The sequence below is a fragment of the Mercenaria mercenaria genome, chromosome 7 (assembly GCF_021730395.1).
Source record: "Mercenaria mercenaria strain notata chromosome 7, MADL_Memer_1, whole genome shotgun sequence".
Lineage (NCBI taxonomy): Eukaryota > Metazoa > Mollusca > Bivalvia > Venerida > Veneridae > Mercenaria > Mercenaria mercenaria.
Genome location: NC_069367.1, coordinates 36,872,772 through 36,900,659, shown reverse-complemented (window position 1 = coordinate 36,900,659; position 27,888 = coordinate 36,872,772). Strand labels below are relative to the sequence as shown.

General features: G+C 33.5%; 1 protein-coding gene across 1 annotated transcript; it reads left to right on the top strand.

Moving 5' to 3' along the window:
* Positions 1-7: 7 nt before the first annotated feature.
* Positions 8-26,722, top strand: LOC128558233 (uncharacterized). The gene is made up of 13 exons (XM_053547111.1): positions 8-1,357; positions 3,227-3,353; positions 4,815-4,859; positions 6,090-6,206; positions 6,990-7,064; positions 7,527-7,613; positions 8,019-8,129; positions 16,962-17,110; positions 18,223-18,451; positions 19,964-20,389; positions 24,876-25,268; positions 25,720-25,831; positions 26,524-26,722. The coding sequence occupies exons 2-13, from the start codon at positions 3,236-3,238 to the stop codon at positions 26,720-26,722; spliced, it is 2,061 nt and encodes a 686-aa protein (XP_053403086.1). The 5' UTR covers positions 8-1,357; positions 3,227-3,235.
* The last annotated feature ends 1,166 nt before the right edge of the window (positions 26,723-27,888 follow it).

The following is a 27,888-nucleotide window of genomic DNA, read 5'->3' as shown; positions in this document are numbered from 1 at the left end:
ATGTTTTACATACTAAGTTACGTACCAACTGTAGTTCACTTTCGCAAGATCTTTATTCAAAGAACATTATTGACTCTCCAAACTGTACTTGTGGATACGCTGAAAGCGCTAATCATTACTTCCTTCACTGTGAAAGGTACAGTGACATACGAATGAGTCTCCTGGAGACAGTTTCTAGGTATTGCCAGGTATCTTTAAATGTTCTCCTTTGTGGTGACCAGTATTTCTCGTACGAAGACAATACTACTATCGTCTCTGCAGTACACAGATATATAGAGAAATCGAAACGATTCTTTAGATAATTCACCATTGTACAATACTAACAACCCTGTCGCCTATCTTCATCTTCATGTCCATTTACTCTCTGATTTCTTTTTACTTATCTAGAATCTATATTATATTTTGATTTTGATTAATATACTTTTGTTTTGTTTTTGCTAGTTTGATATGTTTCTTTTCCGATAACTTAGATCAACTCAAATACAATATAAGAGAGCATTTCCCTTTTATAAGTTCGATAACGCCAGGATTCTGTGTAAATTGATTATATATATGGAGAGGACTTCAATAAGCCTTCTGGCTTCCAGTCCAATCCATAATTTATGTATGTAAATAATCATTTGAAATGTACATATTGGGAAATAAAATATGTTTAAACCAAGGAAGTCTTACGGAGCCCGTACGGCGATCGTAACGCCCTGCGAGCCCCGTACGGACATCGCATGTTTTCCGCACGGTGTCCTTAATATCGTACAGACATCGTACGTTTTGAACGTGCGAGTCCCCTGCGATACTCGTGAGAGCATCGGAAAGCCTCGCAGTTTACAAATCCGCACGGACATCGAGCGATGCTCTTGCGAGCTACTCTCTACTAGCTCATAGAGAACTCGGGAGGTCGGTGAAACATTTTCACGGAGTTTCCGAGTCATCTAGTTCAAAAAATCTGTACGAGGCTCGTACGAGTCAACGATGACCGAACGAACGCCGTACGAGTTTGCCAAAATTCGACTGAAAACCTACTCGTACAGCGTTCTTGTGACCGGAGTATCAATTTGTAAATTTATGATACATACGTGCGCTGCTACGGTGTTTTGTTTTTGAAGAAGGCGTTCTGGGGACATTTCTATTCCTATTGGATCTGCTTTTTGTATGTTGACTTAGTGCTTTTATAATAATATCGAAGAAGTAAATTTAAATAAATGTTTATGAGTTAAAGTGCTTAAAAAGTAAAATATACACATAGATCTATACAAATAGATCTATTTTTAAATTTCTAATTTGCTTCCTGTTCAATTGTTTCGGTACTTACCTAGTTTCTTTTTCATTGGGTGTATTTCCTGATTTCTTTTTCATAGAGGTATGTATTATATATTTTGTCTCTTCAATTTGGTCATATGAATTCATTATAGATATCGTAAATTCAGGTTTCGTCTTAACATTGGTATTCATGAGATACAATCTGATATGCCGATGATAAGGAACACATTTCGTTATCCTGCCTTATACGGAGTAAGTGTTTTGTGATATTTTACATATGTTCTATTACCATTTCGATGCCTCTTTTGCTTTTTATATTGATGTATCTTTTTAAGAATTCGGTTCATCAAAATCTTTTACATCAAAAAAGCAAGAATTCTCAATAGGCTGCTTTCTAAGAAACAAAACACAATTTCAACAATACCCATTAAGGTCGGAGTATCTGACATTGTTCTTTTTTTCATTTATTGTTTTATTTTTTTTAAGGAATGTGCCTGTATAGCAATTGGCATGCAGTGGTATATTTGCACTTATTATCAAATATATTACAATGATGTCTCTGTTTATTTCATCCGCGTCACGATTATTTTTACCTATATACGTAAGTAAAGTTCGATACTATGTATAGCGTTTATCATGTTATAAATCGATACGTGTTCAAAATCTATTTTGAATTTAGGTCATATGCTTCAAGCTATAAATAAACCGGAAGCACGAGACACAACTATTTATGGTTTAGTTGGCCTTTATACGAGTTGAAAAGTATTAGAAACTAGATATTCTTCAAATAAAACAAATTAAAGATATTTAGACCCAAATTCATGAACAAGTACTTCATATTATCTATGAAGATCTAAACACAAAATTAACAAGTCTGTGTGTACAACAATACTGCTTATCAGGTTTGAAAATAGTACATATCTAGTACATGTATAGCTAAGCACAGTATAAATATGTGCTGCAAGATAAAAAAAATGGAAGAATTTTTTACAGACGACTGTTTTACGTAACATTTAACTATGATTTTCGCTGGAACAATCACAGTTTATATTTTGCGTCAAGTTTAATTCATTTGGTGATTTTCTGAATTGAAAATTGAAAATATCAAATCTAGTGAAAATTGATCCCGGTACTTACATGTACTTAATTGAAACAAGATAAGTAACACAAAGGCTTATTATTTACCGTAAAAGTTTAAAAAGGTGTCAGTTAAGTTTATCTGCGTGAGATAACTGTCACCGTATCACTTGCCTTTATTTCTTTTTCTAAAAAATATAGAATCGTGTTAAATTCTCGATTTGTTGACTCATATAGCTTGAATATATACCGCCTCAATATTAAGTATTTCTTACATTTTGAAGAAATTATACGACTTTTTAGATAACCCAACGACCCGCTTTGATTTCATGACCTTGCTGGCAAACGTTCAGTTCTTTGTTTTATTTTTTCACTCATGGGCGTTGGGGCATAAACATCACACACTTATAGTTATATGAAGACTATTCAGCATCTGATGACGGTTAAATGCCCCGGTGTCCCGTCTTGTATTATTTCAGAAAAGAAAGGCACCTATGACTATGTAGAGCCAACGACTTTCCGTAAGCCAGTTGTATAGTTTATTGAATGAAATATTTCACAAGAAATATGGTTTCAAAGCCAAAGCGGCGAGGAGCAAGTAATTTTAAGTCATCGACCTTAACCACTCGGTCAATGAAGCCCTAGCTTCCGACGTGCATCGGACAATTACATGAGATAAACAGAAAGAGTGCACAAAAAGGCTTTAGGAACAATACTTATTATGGACAAATTTTTCTGAAATATTTAGGGTCCTCCATTTTGATGTATCTTCTTAAAATCCTTTGCTGTTTAAAGCAAAATAATTTTGAATGGTATCATCCCGTCTAAATTTTAGCGGACAGCAGACAGCTCACAGACAGTTGCATTAAATAAATAAATATCTTTCATCCAGATAAGGTAAATGGCGGCACACCCAAAAGAGCCCATGGGCAAACACTTTCAGAATGACCAGAGAAGACATAATGAAAACGAAGCAGAATCGCATGTAAAGAGAGGCTCTGTGAGAACTGAACATACAGGTGGGTACTCTTTTGGAAAGTAATTGCTTTATCTGTGCACTTTAGTTTTTGTTATATGTTATAAAAACGTCTTCATGTCCGCTGAGGTATTTATATTTTTGACGTTCTGTTAGCTTCTCACAAAGGATTTGGTGTTTTGACTGCAACCATATGATACAATAACCACATGATATACCACATGATATTGAAATGGTATTGAGTTGAAGCCCGCTTTTCCACTTTTGCAGGGAAGAAAATTCTTATTGACTGGCACAAACATTCTTAGTTGTATTTTAAAAATGTAAAATATCGACACAATGTGCCAGACGTTTAACCAGGGAACCACGTCAGGCTTTTGGCACGTGTTGATATTTGAGCTGCTGTATACTTATTATTCACAAGTCATTGCCAGAGAAATGGTAAATGTAAAAGTTGGTGGATTCTAAGTTACATATGACAGAAGCTGTTGTTACAATTCATGAGAAACAGTGATGCTATTGTACTATTTTTTTTAACCTGTCAAATATGCATACATTATACGCTCTGTGCATTCGATGTTATAATATTCGGCCAAACTTCGGTGCTATCCGTATGTTTTACGGAAAGAAATTTGGTCAAGTGTCTGAATATCACTATTAGTATTGTAAGTGAAACAAGCACTCATCGGTCGTATCTGTGGCTCAGTGGTTGCAGCACACGGCTAGTATGCGGGAAATCGCTGGTTCGAGCCCATCGGCGAGAACATTGTTTTATTTTTCATTTTTAATTATTTATATAATTTATATGACTCCGATGACTGCAGCATCGACATCGCGAGTGAAACTGAATGATGAATTTATCTACATGTAGTTGTAATTTATATTTATGAAATTTGTAATGTAGTGAAATGAACTGTGAATAAAAAAATAACAATATATATATATATATATATATATATATATATGTGTGTGTGTGTGTGTGTGTGTGTGTGTGTGCGCGCGCGTGTGTACGCGCGCGTGTGTGTGTGTGTGTGATGAGAAATTATAAAAGAGATAAAAATAGAAAAAACAGTTTAGGAAATACAGGATGAAAATGTACATGTACAACGTGTTTGTGGAAATTTGTGAAAGAAAAAAAAAACACGCACACACACTGACACTGAAAGGTTTCGATCTTACGACCTACTATTGACGATGACCACTGAGCTATCGTGACTTGCGTATTTTACGTATACACGCTTTAAATATAAACCATTTCAGTTGCTGGTTAATTTCTGTATACTATACGAAATGTACAGAAAATCAACCGAGGATTAAAATATTCTGTGCACTATGTAATCAATATGCATTTGACAGTTCAATAAAATAGGACAATACTAAAGAGATATTTCTTGTATATGTGCTTCACGTGCCTTTTGTTACCATTTCATAAAAGTACAGTTTTTCCATTCTTTGCCATGCTGAATATAATAATTTGCATGCATGCTATTGTTATTGCAAACAGAAATAGAAGATGAAGAGGACCTCCTTGGAGCTGTTGGTGGACAAGGTGGTATTTTTCAATTTTAACATCTTTATCTGAACCAGTTAAAAGGTATCTAAAATGTGATGACTTACCTTGATATGTGAAAACGATAATCCCAAAACGATAAATGGAAAAGCAAATGGTTTATACACGTACTGTATCACTGACATTCCGTTCTGCCGTGCTTTCTTACTACAATCACATAATCATTTTAAGGAAAATGATACATGGGTACATTTCAAGCACAGTATCGTAAATGTTTGCTTTTTGTTTGTTACACAAATTGCGACTACTCTACAACATAACCTGTTTATGGTTACAAAAGAAGGCCACACGATCAAGTACTATTAGGCCGGTTATTACACTAGAAATAATGACAGAACCTTAAACTGATTCCAACATAAAATTTTGCTGGTGATTTATAATCTTGAGATCCTTCTGCAATACTGGGAAAAGCTCCTTCAAATATTCAAGCCAAACTCTGAAAATAAGATGATATACAAGGACAGCTTCCTTCAGATTTTCATTAAACAATATATGACAAATTTATCTATAAAATAAAATGAGTTAAACGAAATATTAGTATATTTCTCTATTCATATGTATGCATAACATCATAAGCAGGTCAAGAAGCATTTTATAAATAATTGCTGTGTTTATGAATTCGAGCATATGTTATCAAGTACCCCGGCCATCTGCAGTTACATTGTGAATTCATTTTTGTTTTCAAATCCCCTATGAATGGTTTATTCTTGTTTCTGATCTGGAGAAAAACATGTTTGGTGTCCATTCCCCTTTTTTTTCAATTGCCGATGACTATGTATGTATGAATTTGATTAGGAATTCTATGTTCTTAATTTTGAAACCTATGTTCTTAATTTTGACACCTAATGATTTTTGACAAAGATAGTTAAATATTATTGTAGTCTACCAGAAATCTTAAAAATATCATTTTGTCTGACTTTTACTGATATCCAACGCAGATATTCATTCTATATTTTTCAAGTAGCAGACAATACAACGTATGGTTCACAGTAACGGTCACAATAGAAAATAGACGTTACTTCAGACTTCCAGATGCAATATCTAAAAAAATGTGCAATGATATTTTGAGGACTTTTTTCCTGTGTTTCATTTCCTTATTCCTTATTACCACACCAAAAAGTTTATGTTGTAATTAGTTCAACCCTAAAAGTTAAAATGTTTCCAGAATGTTTTACGACTGGACAATTTAGAAATTATGCACTTTTGCAGGTAGACAACATACCGCGTCTTCAAGATCCCCTGTCGATACATTTGGACAACCTACAGGACGCCTTTTGTCCCCTGTTGAAATGCCGTCTCAGAATAATGGCCAAATAGTAATGAATGGTAAATTCACTTGGCTTCTATCAGTGACTACAGATGTATTTATATTTTTTAACATTTTCAAAACATTATCTCAAACTTCACGAGCAAAAGCACTTCTATTTCTATTTCATGCGACGTTATATTTTTATTTAATAAAAGTAAACTTTTCACAAACAGTTTCGCATTTTTTACGAGAAGTGCTCAATAAAAAAGACGACCTGTAAAACTTTGTTCCCCATAAGCTCAATTTAGAACTGTTACTATTATAACAAGTAGCCTTTCCGCTAGAATTTGCACTTTTCAAATCGTATGACAATTAAAGGTTTTTTGATAACCATAGTAACGCGCTTTCTGCCTATCCAATTTTGTGACGTATTGAGAGTAAAATCATTGATAACTGCAAACGGAATTACAGTAGGTAATCACCTCAACGCCGTAAATTTTTTTATTAGATCTATATGAAATAAGTCGGTTCGGAATAAGGAACGCTTTATCCAGAGCAGGACAAAAAATGACATCACAAGAACACCTAGACATGCGAGCAAAATGTCAGCTAGTGCATTGAAATCAGGAAAAACACAGACAGAAACTTGTTTATTACTAAGGAAAATAATACCAGCCTTAGTAGACCTATCATGAAAGTAAACGCAGTCTCATTGTGCATTATTATTCAATTTGCCAGTTTATTTGGTCTGAGATTTTTTTGTTTTGTTGGCGAAGAAGTACTTTTACTGAAACAAAAAAACAATGCGTTATGTCTTTTAAAAACAATAACACGAAACCTTTTGCAAATATATATTTTAGAAGTATCACATCTTGGCCTGCCGGAGCCAGCTGGTATGAACAGACAATTCCTAATAGATCTGCAACAAATTCCAGGTAAATAATGGTTATTTAATTTTTACAGCAGACTTATACATGAATAACAGTTCCAGTTAAAATTGTTTCAAACGGTAAAAGCGAACAGAAACAACCGCCAACTAAGACAAAGTGTACATTTTATTCACAGATTTCTCGTTCTTTTATCTATCTGGTTTTTCTCAAAATTTGCCCGCTGTGGATTCGAAAACTCGCGTGGGGTGTAAAATTCTTTTTGTAATGAAGCAATCCAGCTGGCTTATGGAAGGTCGGTGGTTTTACCCTGGCGCCCACCTGTGATAAGAAGTAGCTGGTGTCTTCCCCCACCATCATAAGCTAGAAAGTTTCCATATGACATATGAATATGTCAGTGTGACGTTACCTTACCCTTTACTTACCCGCCCCCTCTCCCGATCCTCGGGGGAAAATAAGTATGCTTTAAGATTTCATTTAAAAGCAATTTACAAGAACCGTTTATTCCAGAACATCTTCGGCGCCAGCTGATTTTTAATTATTGGCCTCACCAACGAACAGGTGTGACAGATGGAGTCGCTTCCGAAGAACGACAATGTAAGTGGAGACAGTTACCTTATTGAATAGATAAAACATTTATTTTGTATTCTTGGGTGAATGATATCTCAAATGATCATATTACATATACATTTGTTATAACAATATATGCTAGAATTTATTGCGTTTGTTTTGCAATACTTAATTATCAAGGAAAACACTACATGATCTCTGATTTACTCACCGCTGGGAAGAAGTATGTGTAAATTGTCGAATTTTATTTTTTTTGTAAATTTCATGACTCTAACATAGTTTTAAATGCGAGATAACTTACTGGCAATATTATTTATACATTAATGACACAAAATGAAACATCATCGTTATTTACATGTGTGAGAAAAATAAATTTTGACATACAAACGATAATAATACTAATTCAAAATGTGGAATATTTCTTAATTTCAGATCAGATAGAGCAGAAAAAACACGCGGCAAGATTGATTCTAACACACATATCAGACGAACTTCGGTTACAGATGGGTGAAAAAGAAATCGACAGGATACTTGAAGGTCTTGGTATGGAACTAAATTTATAAAAATGCTACTTATGTTTTAACCATTAATAAACTTTGTTCGAAGAGGACATATGAGAAATGTATTATATCAATTTTCGTCAACGATAAATTTATTGTAAACATTTGTGGAGCAAGTGTTCATGATTTTAGGTAGCAGTCTCTTCTTAGACTGAAATTTTATTAGGCTCTTGAATACGGGGGATGATGGTATTCTTTTTAATTTCAGAAGTGTTGTTTCATTGACAGAAAAATTGAAAAAGTTTCAGCAAAAACAAGCCAAAGTTGATCTGTGGATTTTACGAAACTTTCAAAGTTTGTTATGACATTGTATTAAAAAAAGACTAAATATACATCTATTTTTTGAAATCTTTCACTGCTTTCTCGTGGAAACATCAGGTTTGTGGTTAGTTTGATAACCAACCCTCAAGTGAATTTTCGTTTTGGAATTTAATACTTCCTGCGTAACCACAATGGTGAATGTCGTATCAAGCATAATATTATACATCCTGACTATAAAAAACTGTCAAATTGTAAATGTAAGTAGAACTGTCAAAATTATAAAATTCTGCTGTATTTTCAGACATGACACACATAAACCATTTTGGGTACCCAGAGTACCAAGATAAGCATGTCTGGCACGAAATGTTTATAAACATTTTGCAGATATGTTTTTGAAAGATAAGTTCCGTGTTCATTATAAAATAGGCTATGATAAGTCAAAAGTATGTTTAACTTTTATACAAGCAAAAAATGTAAGTTTTCAAACACGCATGTTCGGAACAGTATACATATTCTATGGAGCAAAATAGTCTACGAAGTATTTATTTCCAAAATGTATTTTACATGAGTGAAGATTAGCAAACATATTACATAAAAATAAAAACTAATATTAACTTAACTGTACATAGCTCGTGTTTAGATTTTAAGAATATTTAATCTTAGTCGTTTCGGATTCCGATAAAACAATAATATAATTCACTTCGACAGTGTTCTCTATTGTTTAATGAACACGGTATCAAGTAGATTTAGACTAAATACACAGATTTTGTGATACGCACTTTTGTTTAATTTTTTACCGTATCTGAACTCTTGCTCAATTTAAGAATTCGTATAAGTTATTTTTCCTTTATCACGTCCTAATAAGTGTATTATTAACTTTTATAGCTGCTGTACTCATTGATTTCTCATTGATTTGTGATTTACCGTTTAAGGTATTAGAAACCTAATAGAAGTGTTTAAAAATGGCATTCGCTTGGTATATTCTTAAAGTTGACATTGTTTCGCACCGTATTGCAATTACAGTGCTGTTTTTTTATAACTTTTGTATAATTTATGACATTTCCTCCAGCTCAAGTGGAGCAAAAGTGTTGGCCATTGTCCAAAATGTTTGCAGAGAATTCATTATACCATTAATTTGATGAAAGAAACTTCCAACTATTGGTAAACAATAGTAAAACACAAAAACTGTCAGTATCACTTTTTAAGGTGTCTCAAGTTAAAGAATTTAATGAGACAGAATTCTAACTACCAACATTGAAAAATTAAGGTCAAGACCTGTGGGACTGTTTAAAAGTTTGTCATTTCGTTTAAAAATAAGATTGGGACTGAAGTAAAGCCTACATACATGTCTTAATCAATATGTAATCGAAAGAGTAAAGGTAAAATAGAGAACTTTTACAGCATATAACTCAGTACTTTTAAAAGATGTCGAACTCTGCCCCCTTCTGTTTCAGAAGTAAATTCACTTTTTTGAACAGCAAGAAATCGCTTATAAAATAAAACATTTCCACTTTTGTACAATAAATCATAAATAAGTGTTGAAAAAAGTAAATACTTACCAGAAAAAAAGGAATAAAGGACAGAAATCTGATCCCAGTGGGGCTTGAACCTATGCCCCCGTCAACAAATTAAGTCAAAAGTAGGTTTATTGTAAGAATTGAATACTCTTCAAAAGGAGGCACACTATTAGGTATCTGATACCTTAAAATAAAATAAAATAAAATACTTTTATTACATATGATAAGACCTTGGTCTCATCTGGGAACTACCGGAGCTTATATCTGAAATCTCATTTTCATAGAAAAATACATCTAAATATAGTTATATTTTAAACACAGACTTATCAGGAAACATGCCATTTAAAGAACAAGAAATGTAACGGAATGTATTTTACTCTAATTATGTTAAAGTTTTAGTACGTTCAATTGCAGTTCACTTTATACTTCAATGGTTTATGTTTACAAATCTTATTATCATACTAATATTTCAGAATATTTAAAGGTATGTCTGTTAAAAATGTTTCATTCAGCTACTTTGAGTAGATGATCACTCTCTGCAAATAGCTTACTGTATCAGGACACACTGCGGTGATTGTAGTTTGGCCATTTTAACTTAGCAATAACAAGCCCTGATTCTTTTAATCATTTTTACTGCTTCTTCGATGGTAAAGATAGATTTAGATGCATTAGATGTATATTTTATCTTCTATATTTGTATAGGGAAACAAAGACTCATTTCAGTTATTTTTTTTTATTTCCTCTTCTAACGTTTTTGCTGCTATTTGTTATAAAAACTTGGTAAGTACAAAAGGGTAATGTGACAGTAAAGGGTAATAAAAAGTAACTTTTCTTCGAATCTTTGTTGGAGAGCGCGGGAAGCCCTCACCTTATCTAATGGTAATTGCATACAAAGAGTAGAACAAAATTGGATTCATTGATTAGTAGGCGCCGTTCTTTATAAAAGACACGCAGAGTCGAGAAAACTTTAGAGAATAAAAGAGCTATTCTTTATATCATACGGATGTCCAATAAAATAAGATGGATAAACCTAGTACACCAACTAAGATAATATTGATGCTGTATGTTTTGATAACTTGTGGCCTTGTTCTTTTTTACTGGCCTTCAGACTATAGATCTTTCCATATTTTTCTACTTGGCAGCCTGTCATATACATAGTCTTAATCCATAGTGTGATTCGGTGACAGATAAAATGCAGTACAGTAAAAAGATTGAATATCATATAATTATGTCATTTCCATTTGTTGTTGGGAGATTATCTTTATTGTTGTCATAGATATACTTTATTTCATATTTTTATAAACTATCTTACGTGATATCAACTGTTATTTTCTTGCTTTTGTGTGTGTGTGTGTGTGCGTGTGCGTGTGTGTTGGGGGTGTTTTGTGTATATTTTATATTTTTATGGTTTTGTTTTATTTTGCAATTATGTTTCTTTTTTTAAAAATAGTTTAAAAGGAATAATTCTACGACAGTTCTAGATATGTACATGTACGCTATATCAAGACCCAAGAATATGATTTTAGTATTTTAGCATCTGTTGGTTCGACGATTGTTTCCTTTTTCGGGAAAACTTTGATTACTTTCTTGCATTTTTAATAACCTTCCATGTACACATATATTTTTATTATATAATGCTTGAAAAATGTTGTTTTTTTTCAAAATTTCGACGTGACTGTTTACTCATACAGTCCAAATTCAAATTGAGAAGTTTACTTGCAATAATATTAAAATCTTGATAGATTACTAAACAGGATTATGTAGCTCAGGAAAGGAAACCCATAGTCTGTTGTTGGTGTTTTGTTTTTTTCAACAGACTAAATATTAAGGTTTGCAGAAAAAAAAACATTCTTAAATTGAACGCTAAATGTTGCAACAAATGCACGTTTATAGACTTACTCTTACTCACTGTGTAATTACAACGATTATAGTGTGCGCTTAAAATTCAAAATGATGTGGACATCTTTGAAAAAAAATGAAGTATTTTATGATCTCAATCATCATATGTTTACCTTTGAAAATACTGCCTAGAACTAACTTAGTCAGACTGATTCTATTTTTTATTCATAACGTATTAATGGAAGAAAAGTGAACATTTCGAAACAAAAATGACATACATATGGGCAATGACACTTCGAAGTTTTATACCACATTTAAAATCTTCAAAATGTCTATGTTGAATTTTTTGTACTATGCCTTACATATGTTCTCTCTTTTTGTAATACGACCTTATTCATTGATTTTGAATTAAAGCTTATGCACAAATACTATTTGTCTCTCTTTCGACAAAACTAATGCATTACCAATTATCATCTAATGAATACTACCACATCGCATACATTTGTATCAGTGTAAAATTTAAGGGCATTGAATTACATACAAACATCTATTCATCTATTCAGGTGATTATAAGAAAGTAACTGGTGAAACCTGCAAAATAAAAAATAATGGAAATAAAATCATTATGATTTAAGTTTAAAGAAACTTTTCATAATGAAACTTTGAACATTCTACAATGTACAACAAAACACAAAGTTTGCCATCTTGTTCAAGGAAGTGTTTACAAACTTGCAAAAAAGAACATTTATGGGCAAATAGACTGTACTTTTGTTAAGTTAATACATTTGGAAAGTAGACGGTACATTTGTTAAATGAACATATTTGGGGAAAGAGAACGTACTTTTGATCAATAAACATATTTGAGGAAAGAGAAAGTACTTTTTATGAATGAACATATTTTAGCAAAGAAAAATGTACAGGCACTGATGTTGGCTATACTATAAGAATAAGTTAATAAAGAAGGAAAGACGCAAAGATATAAAGTATTTCTTATTTGGAAAATCAATACGACTTTCAAAACTAGAAAAAATGGAAATATATCTCTTGCTGTTAAGAAAGGTAACTTCTAACAATTACAGCTGCCCGACATTTTTGACAGTTCTATTGGTTTTCCAAATATGTAATTACCTTTTATTATTGTATCCTCCTTCCTTTGCTTCCTTTACTTAACTTTCTATATAAATATACATATGTAGTGAATATTAGTGTCTGTACACGCAAGCAGACCTCGCCGACAGTAATTTGGACAGGTCAGCAACCTCAGAATGTGCAACACAATATACACCTTACTACACTCGACCCGACCACAAAGACAGTGGTTTATCTGGGCCACATCAAGATTTGCAACGCAATATACACATAGCTACACACGACCAGACCTCACAGACAATAGTTTACCTTGGCAAGTCTGAGCAACATCAGAATGTGCAGCACAATATACACCTTACTACACTCGTCCCGACCACAAAGACAGTGGTTTATATGGGCCACATCAAGATTTGCAACGCAGTATACACATAGCTACACTCGACCAGACCTCACAAACAATAGTTTACCTTGGCAAGTCTGAGCAACATCAGAATGTGCAACACAATATACACCTTGCTACACTCAAAGTTATATGCCAGGCATGATCATAACTGTACTTTTTTGCCAGTATAATATTGTAGATGACACTCTTTCGATCACATTTCGATCACAATTGATATAGCCCCATGTGGTTCTGGGACGATCTGTGTATGAAAAGAATTGGAACCACTGACTTACCCTTGCATGATCGTAAGAGGCGACTAATAGGTTCTTAACACTTGGTTTTGCAGTAACTCTGTGATTCCAGCAGGTATGCAAATTTTGATTCCATACGTCATGTTTTTATTTCAATGTAAATGAGATGTGAAACCAACATTTGTAGTCCTGTTTGGAGCCATATATATACTGCGTTGGTGCGCCGTAAAACCCAAATAAATAAATAAATAACATTTGATATATGTCATTACTTCCTGATGTTAAAATTAAGATTTTCCCAAAGTCATATTTCATAAATTTTAATCACAAAGGGACACTGTACCAATGGGAAGTAAATTTATTTTCGAACGTTTAAGCATTAAAATAGTTTTACAATGTTTTACAGACGTGTCAGTTGAATAACTTTTGTGTAATTCTATGAAATAGCAATGTCATTTGTTTACGAAGAGAGTCATACGTAGTTGGTGATTTAGAAAACTATGAGGATTCAATTAATACTTATTGTGGCTAATAAATTTCGTAAACTAATGTGTGTGTCGTAAAGACATTTGGCATTCCGGAGCTTTATAAAGGACACTCGAAATGATTTTAAGACTATTGGTGATATTTACTACAATGATGACAGGTATGTAATCACCCCTATTGTTTTTGTTCTCGATATTTCATTATCACAATTACTCTCAATATGATGTTTTCGCTACCAAAGCTGAAAAGCCCTGTCGTTTCTGTTTTACTTTGATATTCAAAATAGTAATAATTTTTTACCACTTATACTGGACACAAGGCTGAATTAAGTTCAACATATTTCTATGAATATATAATACCTATTATTAACTATTCCTTATCTATAATATCAAAACTAGCTCTTTATTATAGAAAATTGAGATTCCAATGATATGATTTTACTTGCAAAATGAAAACATACATGCATGGCATATACAGTTTTCGAATGATTGCAGCTCATAAGACAAAACTATTGCCAACAAAGTCCGGAGGACCGAGTGCCATTCAATAAGTGTTCTACTCTTATCGTTTTTTTTTCTTTGTGTTATTACATGGTATCAGAAATGAATATTCATATTTTTCTTCAGGTTTTGGCTTAAACCAAGAAATATTTAGTTTTGAACTATGGACCTGCATTTTATTAATTTGTCATGTAATATATATCCATTTCGGACATATAGTCGGCATAGGCATAGAATTAATCTTTTTTATATGTGCCGATATTGAGCATCTAATTCAATGTCACCCTTCACGCATTAAAACTAATCTAATGCAAAAATGCTCATACGACAATTTCCCCAACGTAACTGATACCATAAACAATTAGTCGAACGAAAATTAATGCGATACGACTATTAAGGCTGATCACTACCGAATAGAATGTAAGCTTCCGCTGGTCACAAGTAGTCCAAATATAAATAGTACTAATCGTTTTTCCTCTTAGTGCCTTTTCTCAATGGCAAGGTGTTTACTTTTACCCTACTGCGTTTCAGTATGTATCACTTTGCATTCTATCGAAATCGGCATGTTCCTATCGCATTCTATGTAAAAATGGCGGCGTAAGAATCTAATGTTTTGAAAAGAGAAATTGAAAGAAGCGAAAAGAAGTAAATTTAGCGGGTTGTATTTAATGAACTGTATTTACTTATATAAAAGTTAACACCCCCTTTTCGTTTTGTTTTTCTAAAGTAGCGATATAGTTCTTTAAGGGAATATAAGTCTCTGAAAATCTGATATGCTAGAAAATGTCGAAAACCCGTTTTAAAGTTAGTGAATTTTATATAAAATAAAGAACAGCTGGATTTAGTGTTGTTCAGCCTTAACCCAAAGTTAAGTAGTATATTTTGTGGATGAGAGTATATATACACGTACAATACATCCCCGAATATCAACAAAATACGTTGATAGATTTCACAAAAGTGTGCAATGCTTTTTGCAATGTTTTAAAGGTATATTAATATTCGACCGAAGCTATTCGTTAATAAAACTCGTCTTACCATAACATTAAATGTGAAATGCGTAATTTCTTACGAAGTACAAATAAAACAGTCACCTGAGAGTACTTCAAATCAGTCGAATGTGAAATCTAACAATGACAGCATTCATAACGAAACAGTTAAATGTAAATACAGTCAGCTTCAAAATATCTTTTCGACGATATTGAATTTGTACTTGAGTCCCTGTGTAATTATTTTTTCTATGTGCGGGTACATTTTTTTTTCAAGGGAAGAGGATAATTTAATGATACATTTCAAAATAATACTCCTGTGCATCCTAAGAATAATACTTATTAAGCTATTCTTTAGAATGTTGCTTAAAGTAGAGAGTTTGAGTAGTTCAAAACAGTAGTATACTCATCTCATCGTTTTAGTTGAATTATGACAACTGTGGTTGGATATTTTCGTATTTTGTTGCAACTTATATTTTGTTATTTAGAATTTCAAACGCAAAAGCTATTAATCTGTTTTGATCCATTGCATTTCTCTTACTGGTGGAATCTTAGGTTAAATGTTCATTTGCACTTGTTCTTGCTATTAATATGCTAACAAACATTTCATGAAGTTGTATACTTTAAAAAATAATTTTTCAAGTAATGTCAAAACAGAGTTAAATGTATGTCGAATGAATTATAATTTGAAGTCCTTTTTTTTGGACCCGCAAATGATGGTCACGTGACTCGAATTCGACTACTAGAACCGCTCGGCCAGTTTAGCCATTGTTTTTTTCAGGTCTTATGCATTTCATACTTTTATCTACAGTTCAATTTGTATCATATGATAGCATCTAGGTTTATAGAACAATCTATCTCTCTCCCTCTTCCCCCCACCTCTCTATCTCTTTCTCTTTGTCTCTCTCTCTCTCTCTCTTGTTTTCCACATACCATTTAGTCTTAGCGAATTGTTTCAAAATTTGACGTTCTCCTAACTTTTTTCACAAATAGAAATAGCTCAAATACCAGTAGGGACCATATTTGGTAAAAGATTTGGCCAGTTGAAATAAAAACACCTGGTTTACGTGATATCTTATAAAGACTGCTTGGAAGTAAACCAGTAACGACTGTTTAATATTTATAAACCTTATTTTAACGCACGGAGATGTGATATTTTCCTTACTATCTACTTTTGTGATGTTTGCTCTTCTTGTGCATTATTCAAAATTATAGTCTTAAAAATGCAGTCTTGTGAAGTAATTCTTCAACTAAGTAATGCGGTCGGTATTTCAACACGTATGTAAGTGTTGTGTTAAGTAATTTATCGCATCAACGTTGCGGCTAACGCCTTTGCAGGATAATTCATATGCAAGTATGTTGGTTTTTTTTCCCCCGTTTTTTCTTTCCTTCAGCTTAGTAAATAATACTAGCCTGAAATTAATTCAAAATCAAAGTAAAACTAGATAGATGTTAAGTTAATATGCATTCGCTTTATCACAACATTGTCTTGTTTTATCAGTTGCTGTCCATGTCATTTATGGAGTTGCATCATCAGCATGCTACGGCACAGATGCAAGCTGTGATTTTTACACGATGCAATGTGCGTCGCAACAAGTCGTCAGAGTGCGCAACTTGTACGCGGGATACAAAAATACGACTTTGTACCCAGTAAGTAATTTATCTCTTTTTTGCAAATTTTGTGTACATAAACTCCTTTCAAAAGATCTTCTTGGAATGAATAATTAGTCATCAGTCCTTTCAGTATGAGTTATATTTGAAATTTTAATTCTGTGGTCGTTCAGTTACAAAATCATCCGTATCGTCAGAATATACAAATAACACAGTATGATTAATTCTGTTTTTATGAAGACTTACTGCTTTTGCATGTTTTGCTTTTAGTTGGTTATTACTTTTTTTAAAACGTTTAATTTTGAAGAGCTAACTTATTACAAAAAGTATCACGACCTTTATTTTCGACATCTCACTTTTGTCTAGTATAAAAAAATCTGAAAGTCTTAGATATAACTTTAAGCAGGCACTAATTTATATAAATTACTATACAATTCAAATGTAAAGAAATGCCTTGTACTACGCAGACTGTATTTTAAGGATCCCCTACCAGTTTTGGAGGACACTGTGGCAGCTATATAGGTATACACTGTGACCCCTAGAACCTGTATGACGAGTCCGTTGAAACTACTGGGCCAATAATCTTGCTTAAAACATAGTTGTCGACTTTTGGCAATACCATGCACGAAAGGGGAAAAAGTGTACAAATAAAGAGATTCGCATGAGTGCGTGCTGTTGTTGAGCGTTTTAATATAAACTTATTAGTTCAACGTTCACGAAAAATGACCCCGAACCAGTTCTGGCCAAAAGCCGACAGGTCACAGGGTTATCACTTTTTCAGAATATCTTTTTTCAAAGTACATTACATTGCAATTAATGCTAAAATCTCTGTTGCGTTTCTGCATTGACGTTGCATATTATTTAACGTGTTCGCTAAGCTATCATCCTTGAAGATAAAAACAACATAGAGAAAATACAATTTCGATATTTAAATGAATTTCAATCGAAACCGTTGGCATATAAATTTTAAATGACCTATGACAGTGCTATGCATTTACAACCTTTTCATTTTTGATAGATATCGCGATATTTGATTTTCAGAATGATAGGTATCACATGGCGTATTTCATATGAATGTAAAAGGAAAATTTGCGTTATTGCGATATTTGTCACGTGTATATAATTAATCAATGTGTACTTTCGTGTTCCAGGTATGCGGCACTGAACAACACTGTTCTTCCTCCTCAACTTGTTGTGCCTTGGGAGGAACCGACATAAGAGAAGATTTTAATCTAGAGAATACCTACAATACATATACGAACTGTTCTGGTAGACAGAGCTGTACGGCAATCCATGCCCCCTGGCAACAGCTGCAAACAACCGTTAATGGTTTTACCATTTATTCGTCGTTTGTTCAACTGGAATATGACTGTCAGGAAGGTACTTTGTTAGTTTGCTCGCTAAGTTAATTATGCCCCACTTCGAAGAAGACTGAGTGCTGATGTCGGTCGGTCGGTTCGTCCGTAGACCAATCGGTTTCCGGATGATAACTCGGGAACGCTTGGGTCTAAGATCATGAAAGAAGTTGATAGGGAGGTTGGTCATGATAACTATTAATTTTGAGATTAGTAGGTCAAAGGTCAAGGTCACAGTGACCCCGAACAGTTAAACCTTTTCCAGGCGATAACTTGAAAAATAAAACAGAATCCAGATAAAAACTTAAGAGTGCTTTCGGTCAAACTTGACCAGTAGATGACCGCTATTGGTTTTGAGATCAGTAGAGAGAATGTTTTGGTCTAAAATCATATTTGATACGGAGGTCACTTATGACTTGTACATGACCCATAATTATTGATTTGAGGTCAGTACGTCAAACGTCCAGTGCACAGTGACCAAATAATTTATGTTCTGTTCCCTCTGTTTTCTTGTTTTATGTATCTTAAGATAGCTGGTCCACAAAATGTAACAGTGCTATTAAAATATATCAAATATTGATGCCGGTTTACCTCATATAATTTTGGTATCATTTGAAAGAGTATAATCTACTGCAAAAGAAAATATAAATTACATGACAAAATGTGTTATACAATTTTTACATTTTTTATAGTTTTCAATGATACTTCAACAGAAATCCAGTTATTACAGTGTAAGGCGTATCAATTACAGTAAAAAAAAAACGTGACTGTAGTGATTTGTACATACTATTATGGTCATCTTGTATACTAATTCTTGTTAACAGACACAACTCAAATTATAACAAAAACATTGGGTCACCAGGCATCGAAATGTTATCTATTTGTAGATCGGATACCTTAATCTTTTACATTGACAAGTAGCGGTCAGTTGAAATAACAGCTGTAATAACTTTCTCTTTCAACATTCATCAATCTTATGGCACAGAATATGTTCAACTACAAAATTAAGTACATGTAGTGCAATATACGATCACACTTAGTTTTAGTGATTACCTGTCAGTTTTGGTACATTAATATGAAGCAGAATAAAATGTCACAGGTGGGCTGGACCTGGTCTTGGAATATCTTTCTGATTCTTTAACGGTCCGCCAAAAATTTACAATGAAGTTAGTTCAAAGATTATCAAATGCTAGAAAATGTAACAGTAAAGTTAAGTTTTTGTTTATTAAAGTGTCTACCCTACTGAAAGAGTCAGCCATATCGGATTCTGAGACACCTTTATATATTAAACAACAATACTTCTCGATTCCTATTCTATAATACCAGACATCAGGCATGTAGACAATGTACAACCATTATTTAACTAGCTGGCGGCTCACCAACTGATATCTCTTTCAGTTTCAAGACCCGTCTCTGACAGGGCTCGAAACTTCTACCTCCCGATTGCGGGACACTTTTTTATCCCTTAGGCCACCGCAGCTCGGTTATTACATATGCTGTTTCAAAACTAAACTTAGCTTTCTACTCCATTTCTCAGTATCATCAAAAATACCATTATGTGGCGGATCTTCTATAACCAGCTACGCTGAGATTATGTTTGACGGGTCCATGGAGAACTTTGATCATTTGAAGGCCAGCAAAGAATGTCGTTGCAATGTCACTAATTTTGGAGAACAACAGAATGTTATATTTACAACAATAGACGTCCGACTGGAAAGCCATTATAAACGAGAAAATCAAACGTCTGCCGATTGCTCTTCAGCCTCGTTTTCGTCATACGTAAGAAGTGCAAAGTGCGTGGAGTCTGATAGGCATTATGCAGATAACTTTTTTTATGAAAGCAGTGACAATTCCCAGCAAACACGAATTATGGCACCATGGATGACGTCAGAAATCAGATTGACGGACATACACGCAAACGGTATACGGGACTCACCAGCAATTGTCTGGCTTTCTTTAAAAGGTAAAATGTCATAATAGTCATAGCCCATGCATCATATTAGCAAAATGAGGATATTTCAGCAGTAATGTTTAGAATTGTCAATAGCAAATGTAAAGGCTAAACGTTCCAGATTTAGTTACCTTAAAATACTTCACGCAAAAGATATAATTTTATTCAGTCATTCTATAGTTCTTCTCTCTATTATCATCACATTATGATTTGAAACTTTTGGCTTAAGTTATCGTGGTAAGATACTACAGAAATTCAGATAAAGTTTGATGGCGATAGTTACTTCATAAGTATTCTTAACATTATCAAACTTTACATGGGGATGGATCTTATGAAGAGAAAGACAACTTTTAATATAGGGGCACAATAGTGAAAATCACTGATGAAAACTACTCTATTCTACCTCTTATTTGTTATCCTTCCTCTGGTCTGTTCACCATTGTTTGAAACCATTCCTATGCATACTTCTTCAACGTATATCCTCATATCCCGTTTATAGTCATCCCGTCGCATTTTCTCTCACTACCCTATGCTACTTCTTTTAAGTATTTCTCCTTTCGCTGCACCGTTTACTCCTCTCACCTAAATATTTTTTTTTTACTTTCGGATGTACCTGTATGTTATTTCTAAGCATACATCATATACCCTTTCTACCCCTTACCTATCTGAAAGTAAAAAGAATGTTTTAATCAGTAAAATATTATAGTATGCCGTATACATCCTACATATCACATACACAAACATGCATGAAATTACGTTTTGTATTTGCCGGTTGAAGGTGGATATCTGGCCCGAAGTAACTGTTTCGGCAGTTATGAGACTCTCACGAGAGGCATCTTGCACTCCAGGCTGTAAGGCAACTTCTTTTCAGCACCGGCGAAAACACGGTATGCAAGAAAAACTCGTCTGACTCGCACACTGACTGTGCTATAAGTTCTGAACGAATGCGTAAATTCATACGCTTTTATAATAAAAAAGTGCTATAAGAGAAAACTTTTGTTTTATTTTACTTCTGATGTTAAGTAATAGTTATAGTATGTGTGAGAGTGTGTTACCAGGATATATCAGAGCTAGGGGTACATCGAGGGTATTTTTCTCTGCACATATCGTCGAGGCCGGTAGGCCGAGACAGATATGTGAAGAGAAAAATACCGAGATGTACCCCTAGCTCTGATATATCCTGGTAACACACGAGCATTACATATTATAACTGTTTTATCGCATAGTTTATCATTAAAATTTATATATTATTTTCATTTAAATTTGTTTATTATTATTTTTACTATTATGATTCCCTTTCTGTGCCTCGCTGACTGAAACACTAAAACTTCTGTTTTAGAAAATGTGTTCCCCAGATAAAAGTACCCAACAAATTTCTGCATTGGTTTTAAATCTTTGCATTTCATTGGCCAGACATATTGTAAAACTTGTTGTTTTGTTTGTAAAAAAAAATCAAAGAAAAAGAAACATTTGAGAAATCTCAGAATTTCATGTATTTCTGAATTTGGCAATAACTATCAAGTTTTTGAAATATTCTAGTTTATTTATTCTTTTACTTTATAAATGTAGGTGTTTGTGACAATTCTTTCTCTGTGAACTGTAAATTGGAGCTAAAATCATATTTTCTTTGAAAGGAAAAAATTATACTCCCTTGATAGGACCTCAATAGAGAAAAAGTGTTCCGATATATATCGGAACAGTTTTACTGTGCTGATATATATCGGAACACTTTTTTTCTTATGAAACTCCATAGAGATTTCCGTGTTGATATATATCGCAACAGTTTTGTAAGATATCAGCACAGTTTTGTAGTAATAATGTGTGTTACTATGTATAACATGCTGCAAAGATCAAAGGAAAATTGCCGCACTATGCGATAATTAAAGCATATGATATGCAAGGAAAAGAATCTATCAATTGTTTAAGATACGGATAGAAATATCTTGCTATCGGGTAACTATTTTGTTGTAACTCCGCAGAGCATCTTTAACGCCCAAACAATTACTCACAGGTCAGATATTTCCATCACACCTTCAGCAAGTGAAAGGTTGAAAAATTGTCTTCCTCTTTAATTTCTCAGTAATGTTTCTAATGACCAATAGCTGCCCTCCACCCTGATACATCTGATACATACATAACCATACCACAACATTTACCACTTCTGTCTAATGCTGAAACCAAAACAAGTAAATGCGTCTTTCTGTTTAAATTTACAATTGTTCTCAATTCTCGTATTGACTAAATACCTTTTGGTCGCCCGATCCAGACACTTCTCCAACCGACAGTTTTTAACCCAGACAAATATGCAGCTGGCATGTACTATTTTACTAAATTTGCTATGTTTCTGCCACAAACCTTTATTCATTATTTGGCCTAAGTTTTATTTTCTGTTATTAGCTCCGATGGATGTTTATTGGTTAATAAAATGAAAACATTTATTTTTAGGACAAACTGCGCTTAGTGTACGTAATATTCTGAGCTAAAGCCAAACACAAATGAGCCAGCATGAGAAAAGCCTTTGATAAATAACATCCTGTTAATAGAAAGAAACATGATGCCAAGTGCTTGATATATTTATAGTAATTTGTATATGCGAAAGTCATACTTTAATTGCAAATCATAAAGTGAAAGAATCGCAAACTCTCAAAATTGGCCTCCTATATGTTAAAGATGTCACATAGTTCAACAAAAACAAAGTTATATATGAAAAACGATTAAAGTAATGGTTACGACAAATTTTGAGAAAACAGAAAGTAACCGTACCTTAATTTGCATTAATGTATAACAACCTTTATGTTTAAAAAAAACTTTATTAAAATACCATATGTTATACGATTTTAATAATCTGTCTAATTCATGAGATACTGAATTTATAAGAATTGTTAAGATTCCAAATATTTTTATAAAATCCTAAATATTAGGCCAATGCTGAGGGTTTCCCGGAAAACTGTCTTTTAGAGTCAAATGCGTACAAATCTAATACTTTGTATTTACTGTGACGTTATATGCCTTTATCAACTGATTTCATCAAACATCAACCTATTTTGACGTCAGTGTACCACTGGACTGATCACAAGAAAATTGTTTTGTTTGTTTTGTTTGTTTGTTTTGGGTTTAACGCCGTTTTTCAACAGTATTTCAGTTATGTAACGGCGGGCAGTTGGTCCTTGATTCTGTACCAGTACAAACACGTTTCTCCGCAAGTTACTGCCAACTTCCCCACACGAATGAGTCTGAGGTGGAGGACGAATGATGTCAGATACAATGTCTTTTATCAAATCGTCACGGAGAATACACGGCCCGCCCGAGGATCGAACTCACGACCCAGCGATCCTTCAATCGGCGCTCTCCATATTGAGCTAAGCGAGCGGGTTCACAAGAAAATTGACTCTCAATATTTGGTCAAATTCTAGGTACATAAAAACATGTTTCAAAACTTTAAAGAACAGTGTGACTTGCATGACTCGTGTTATATCCTTTATTAAATCAAAGACCCTCGATTGACGTCAATTTTATTATACTGACAGGGGTCCTGCCGACTATTGTAATTCTTCGTTTAATGATAACCTCGTGCATTTTATATTAAACATGTGTGATAGGAGAGGGAGCTGATTTGGTATTGTCACAAACGACTTATCTAACTTCTAACCTAAGAAGATAGGTTGATATACCCTTTTGAGTTTCATAACTCAACGGCAAGTATGAACACAGATAACGAAACGTCTAGCGATTTCTGGCAGACCTTTCATGAATATATGCGGTTAGGTTTGTTTGACTTAATTGTGTGAACGTTTGACATTTAACTACAATATTATATTTCATTTCTTTTTAGGTGAGAACCTTAAAAGAATTGGTTAGATAATATTATATCCTGTTCTACATGTAGCATTAAACTGCTGTTATTTTTATTTTCAAAGGGTGTTTTAACATTCGGGAAAGTTAACTGTTACGTGTAAGGGTGTACGGTACAAGTATAACAACTTTTAACGCATACAATGTTATAAAAAACGTATTATCTACCAAATGTATATGTAATATTCATTCAATTTTGTTTTGCACGTTGTTTGCTAGAATGACTTGCACATTAGGCATGTGTTATACCATATGCAAAATCCCTAACGAGTTCGGGCAGCAACCGATCCAGACCTCCAGTTTCTACAGATGTTATAATATAAACAAACATCCGTTATCCCTGTATTTGAAGTCAATAGTAGATCTTGATTACAAGTAATAAATTTATTTTAGGTGTGATAATTAAAGGTATATTGGAACTTTTGCTGTGAAGTCACATAAACCATGAAGACGAACAACCAATCCTTCTTTTATATTTTCTGAAATAACTGTGATTTTAAGTAGCACAAGCCAATGATAAACCACATAGTTATGGCTCTAGATCAGTTTCATTTGCTCACTTCATTTCCTTTTGTTATATTTTACCCTCTCTTTGATGATATTAATGTGTTTTATACCCAATGTATCGCTATGGTTTTTTTGAAAGCTGAAGAAGGCAAGGCTTTCAGTGTAACTTGCGAGGAAGTTATACCAGCACAATTCACAACAACTACTACTACTTTTACTACAACCAAAAGCACTTCCGTTACAACCAAGATTACAGCACCAACACAAAGGACCGCGATCACTACTACAACTTCAAAACCGACGATTACAACCATGACTTTTACTTCAAAACAAACTACCAGGACAGCAGCAAACACAACCCCAAAACCAATGACTACATCCATGACTACTACTTCAAAACCAACTACAAAATCAATCACAACTTCTACATCAGTATCATTTACATCGACAAGCTTTCAAACCACGCTCAAACCGACAGTCGAATTGACCCCATCCTATTCCCCGCAGACGACTCCAGCGACAGGAAACAGAGGTAAGAAGTCGCCATACACTAATGTTAACTTGTTCATACTTATTTGAGGTACCCAAGACGTTAAAAGTATACGTTTGTTTTGATTTTTATGCCGTAAGGTGATTTTTAAATATACAGAGTGTTGAAGAGAGCCTTGAAGTCATATTTTCTAAAGCAAAATGGCCGAATACTATTTAATAAAATCATATTGAAACTATCAAATTTTGTTTCATGTACGGAAAACCCTCGAAGGCCGAAAAGTATCAGAATTGTTGTATGAAAAGTATAAAAAAGTATTAAAATGTACAAAAATATATTTAAAGAACTATTCAGGGTACTGTGGCATCATTCCATACGTGTAGAGTGGATACAGCCCAGTTAAAGCCATAATGAAAAGGAGTTTTGTTTGATTATGTATCACAAAAAGTCAGTTTTCAGTTGGTTATTTAAGATGGTATTGTGTGTTTTACAGATAGTGACAGGACTGAATCTAGCTCGGTAACTATGGCGCTAGCTATAGGTTTACCTGCTATTGTTTGTTTGCTCGTCATAACATCAGTCTTGCTGTTTCTTAATTTGAGAAGGTAAAGTTTGGAATTGTTTGCATTTAATAATGTTTTATTTCATAATTGACTTTAAGTTTAGTTCCATACAATTAAAATGACATTAAGTGTATCAGCATTTCCAGCTTGAACCAATATGAGCGCCTTGTTTCCGAAAACTAACGATATGGCTTTGCATTGATAAACGAACAGCATGGATGTGTTGATAAACAAACGGTGCAAGTGTGCACTTATCTAGATCATTGCTGGTCATAAAGCCCTAACGTTGGGTTTCGCACTGTGGCGCTCATATGTTTTGCTCAAAATGTATCGTTCAGACCCACAGCTCATGCATCAGTCCGTTACTGTCTTACGCAATGTCATATTCTAGTAGTCAATAAATCATGTTTGTAGAGTATGAAATAAAAACGCATTTTGTTGACATATTACTTCTTTTATATACCGATGGTGTAGCTTAAATTTGACATAGATATGCGTGTATAGTGTGTCCTTCTGTTTAATATGTTAAGTCACCAACTATAACTACTGAGTACAAAGTTTCAAGAAAAGGGTTAACTTCATTTTGTACGAATCTAAATATGCTAATATTAAACGATAAATTATAATGCAGTGCAAGTCATAATACTATATTGTTTGTTTTCGTATTATCTATGAAATAGATAATTGATAAAGTCATTTTGAGTTTATATTTACCCGTTTTTTTATATTTACAGAATATCATCAAGTAGAGAGCAGAAACCTATTACAAACGATACCTCTTTACCACATGTTTACGATTACATTAACGAAGTAAATATCAATCCAAACACATCTATTGTACTACAACGTATAAACCCCGGCAGCATTTCCGAAGTTCTCATGGAGAGTGCACTATACATAAAAGCTGAACTTACGCTTATTTTGAAATCATGAAATGAATGAAATCCTTTTCTTATTTACCGTATATTTAACAATATATAGTAAAAAAATACAAAGATACATGTAACTAGACAGCTACATTATATTGCAACTAATCAAGAAACAAGCTAAGTCGAAAACAGTAGTCAACTGAAGTTGCAATGACAGTATGAATGCTCAAGATGAGCAAAATTCAACTTTTCTTTACGTCTTGGTTTTTTCCGTTTAGTATGAACAGAAACCTGCTTGTATAAAATATAAGCCTTGATACATCTTAAATGCAACGTCAAAACAGAATTCCACTGATTCAATGACAGTTTTATCGAGAAATCCTTCATACTTGTATATGCATCATTGATTTTTTACTTTAGGTAGTATAAAACGTTGTTGCCTGAACGACTAATAACTTTGCAAACATATTGTTATATTCTGATTATACGGTTTGTCGAGATCTCCAAGAAATCAGAAATCATTGATACTGCATTTTCTGTTACTTTGTTTTTAATTTGTACAAATATTTAAAAATCAAAACGAGGACTAATTAGATAAATAATGTATATATTCGTTATTGATATTTCAGACTGTATAGTAACACAAAAACTGGCAAAACCAGACTGCACACTGGATGACGGTGTGTAATGTCCAGAATTTGCAAATACCTTCTCTTTAAATTAAAAACGAATACAATACAATTTTGGCGATAATCTTTACACAATTTGGAAGAAAATGCTTAGGTTTTGGCTGTTGTAAGTAGAACTTTGAACAGCCATACGTTATAAAACAAGAATATTAGTGAAGAAAGACAAATATGAATACAACTAACATGCATACCATCCGCTTCTTACAAATGAAAGATTTTCCCGATAACTTGAATTCGCAAATGTAATGCACGTTTATTTCAGAAATTCTACAATTGTGCTTAACAGCCTCTGCTATTCATGTTGTTTTCCCCGCTGGTTAACTATTGTTATACATTTACACATGGTTTTGACTAACGCTGCTCCTACTTGAAATTTCCTCTATTTCTTGATTTCAATATTCAATCGCTGTAAGTCAAATCAAGAAAATAATATCAACAGGTATGCACGCACCAAAACGCTTGCTCTCAACGTATAGCACGAAACTTGCTACCAAAACACCACCTACAACACAACAAACACACGAGACAATAAATTAAATCT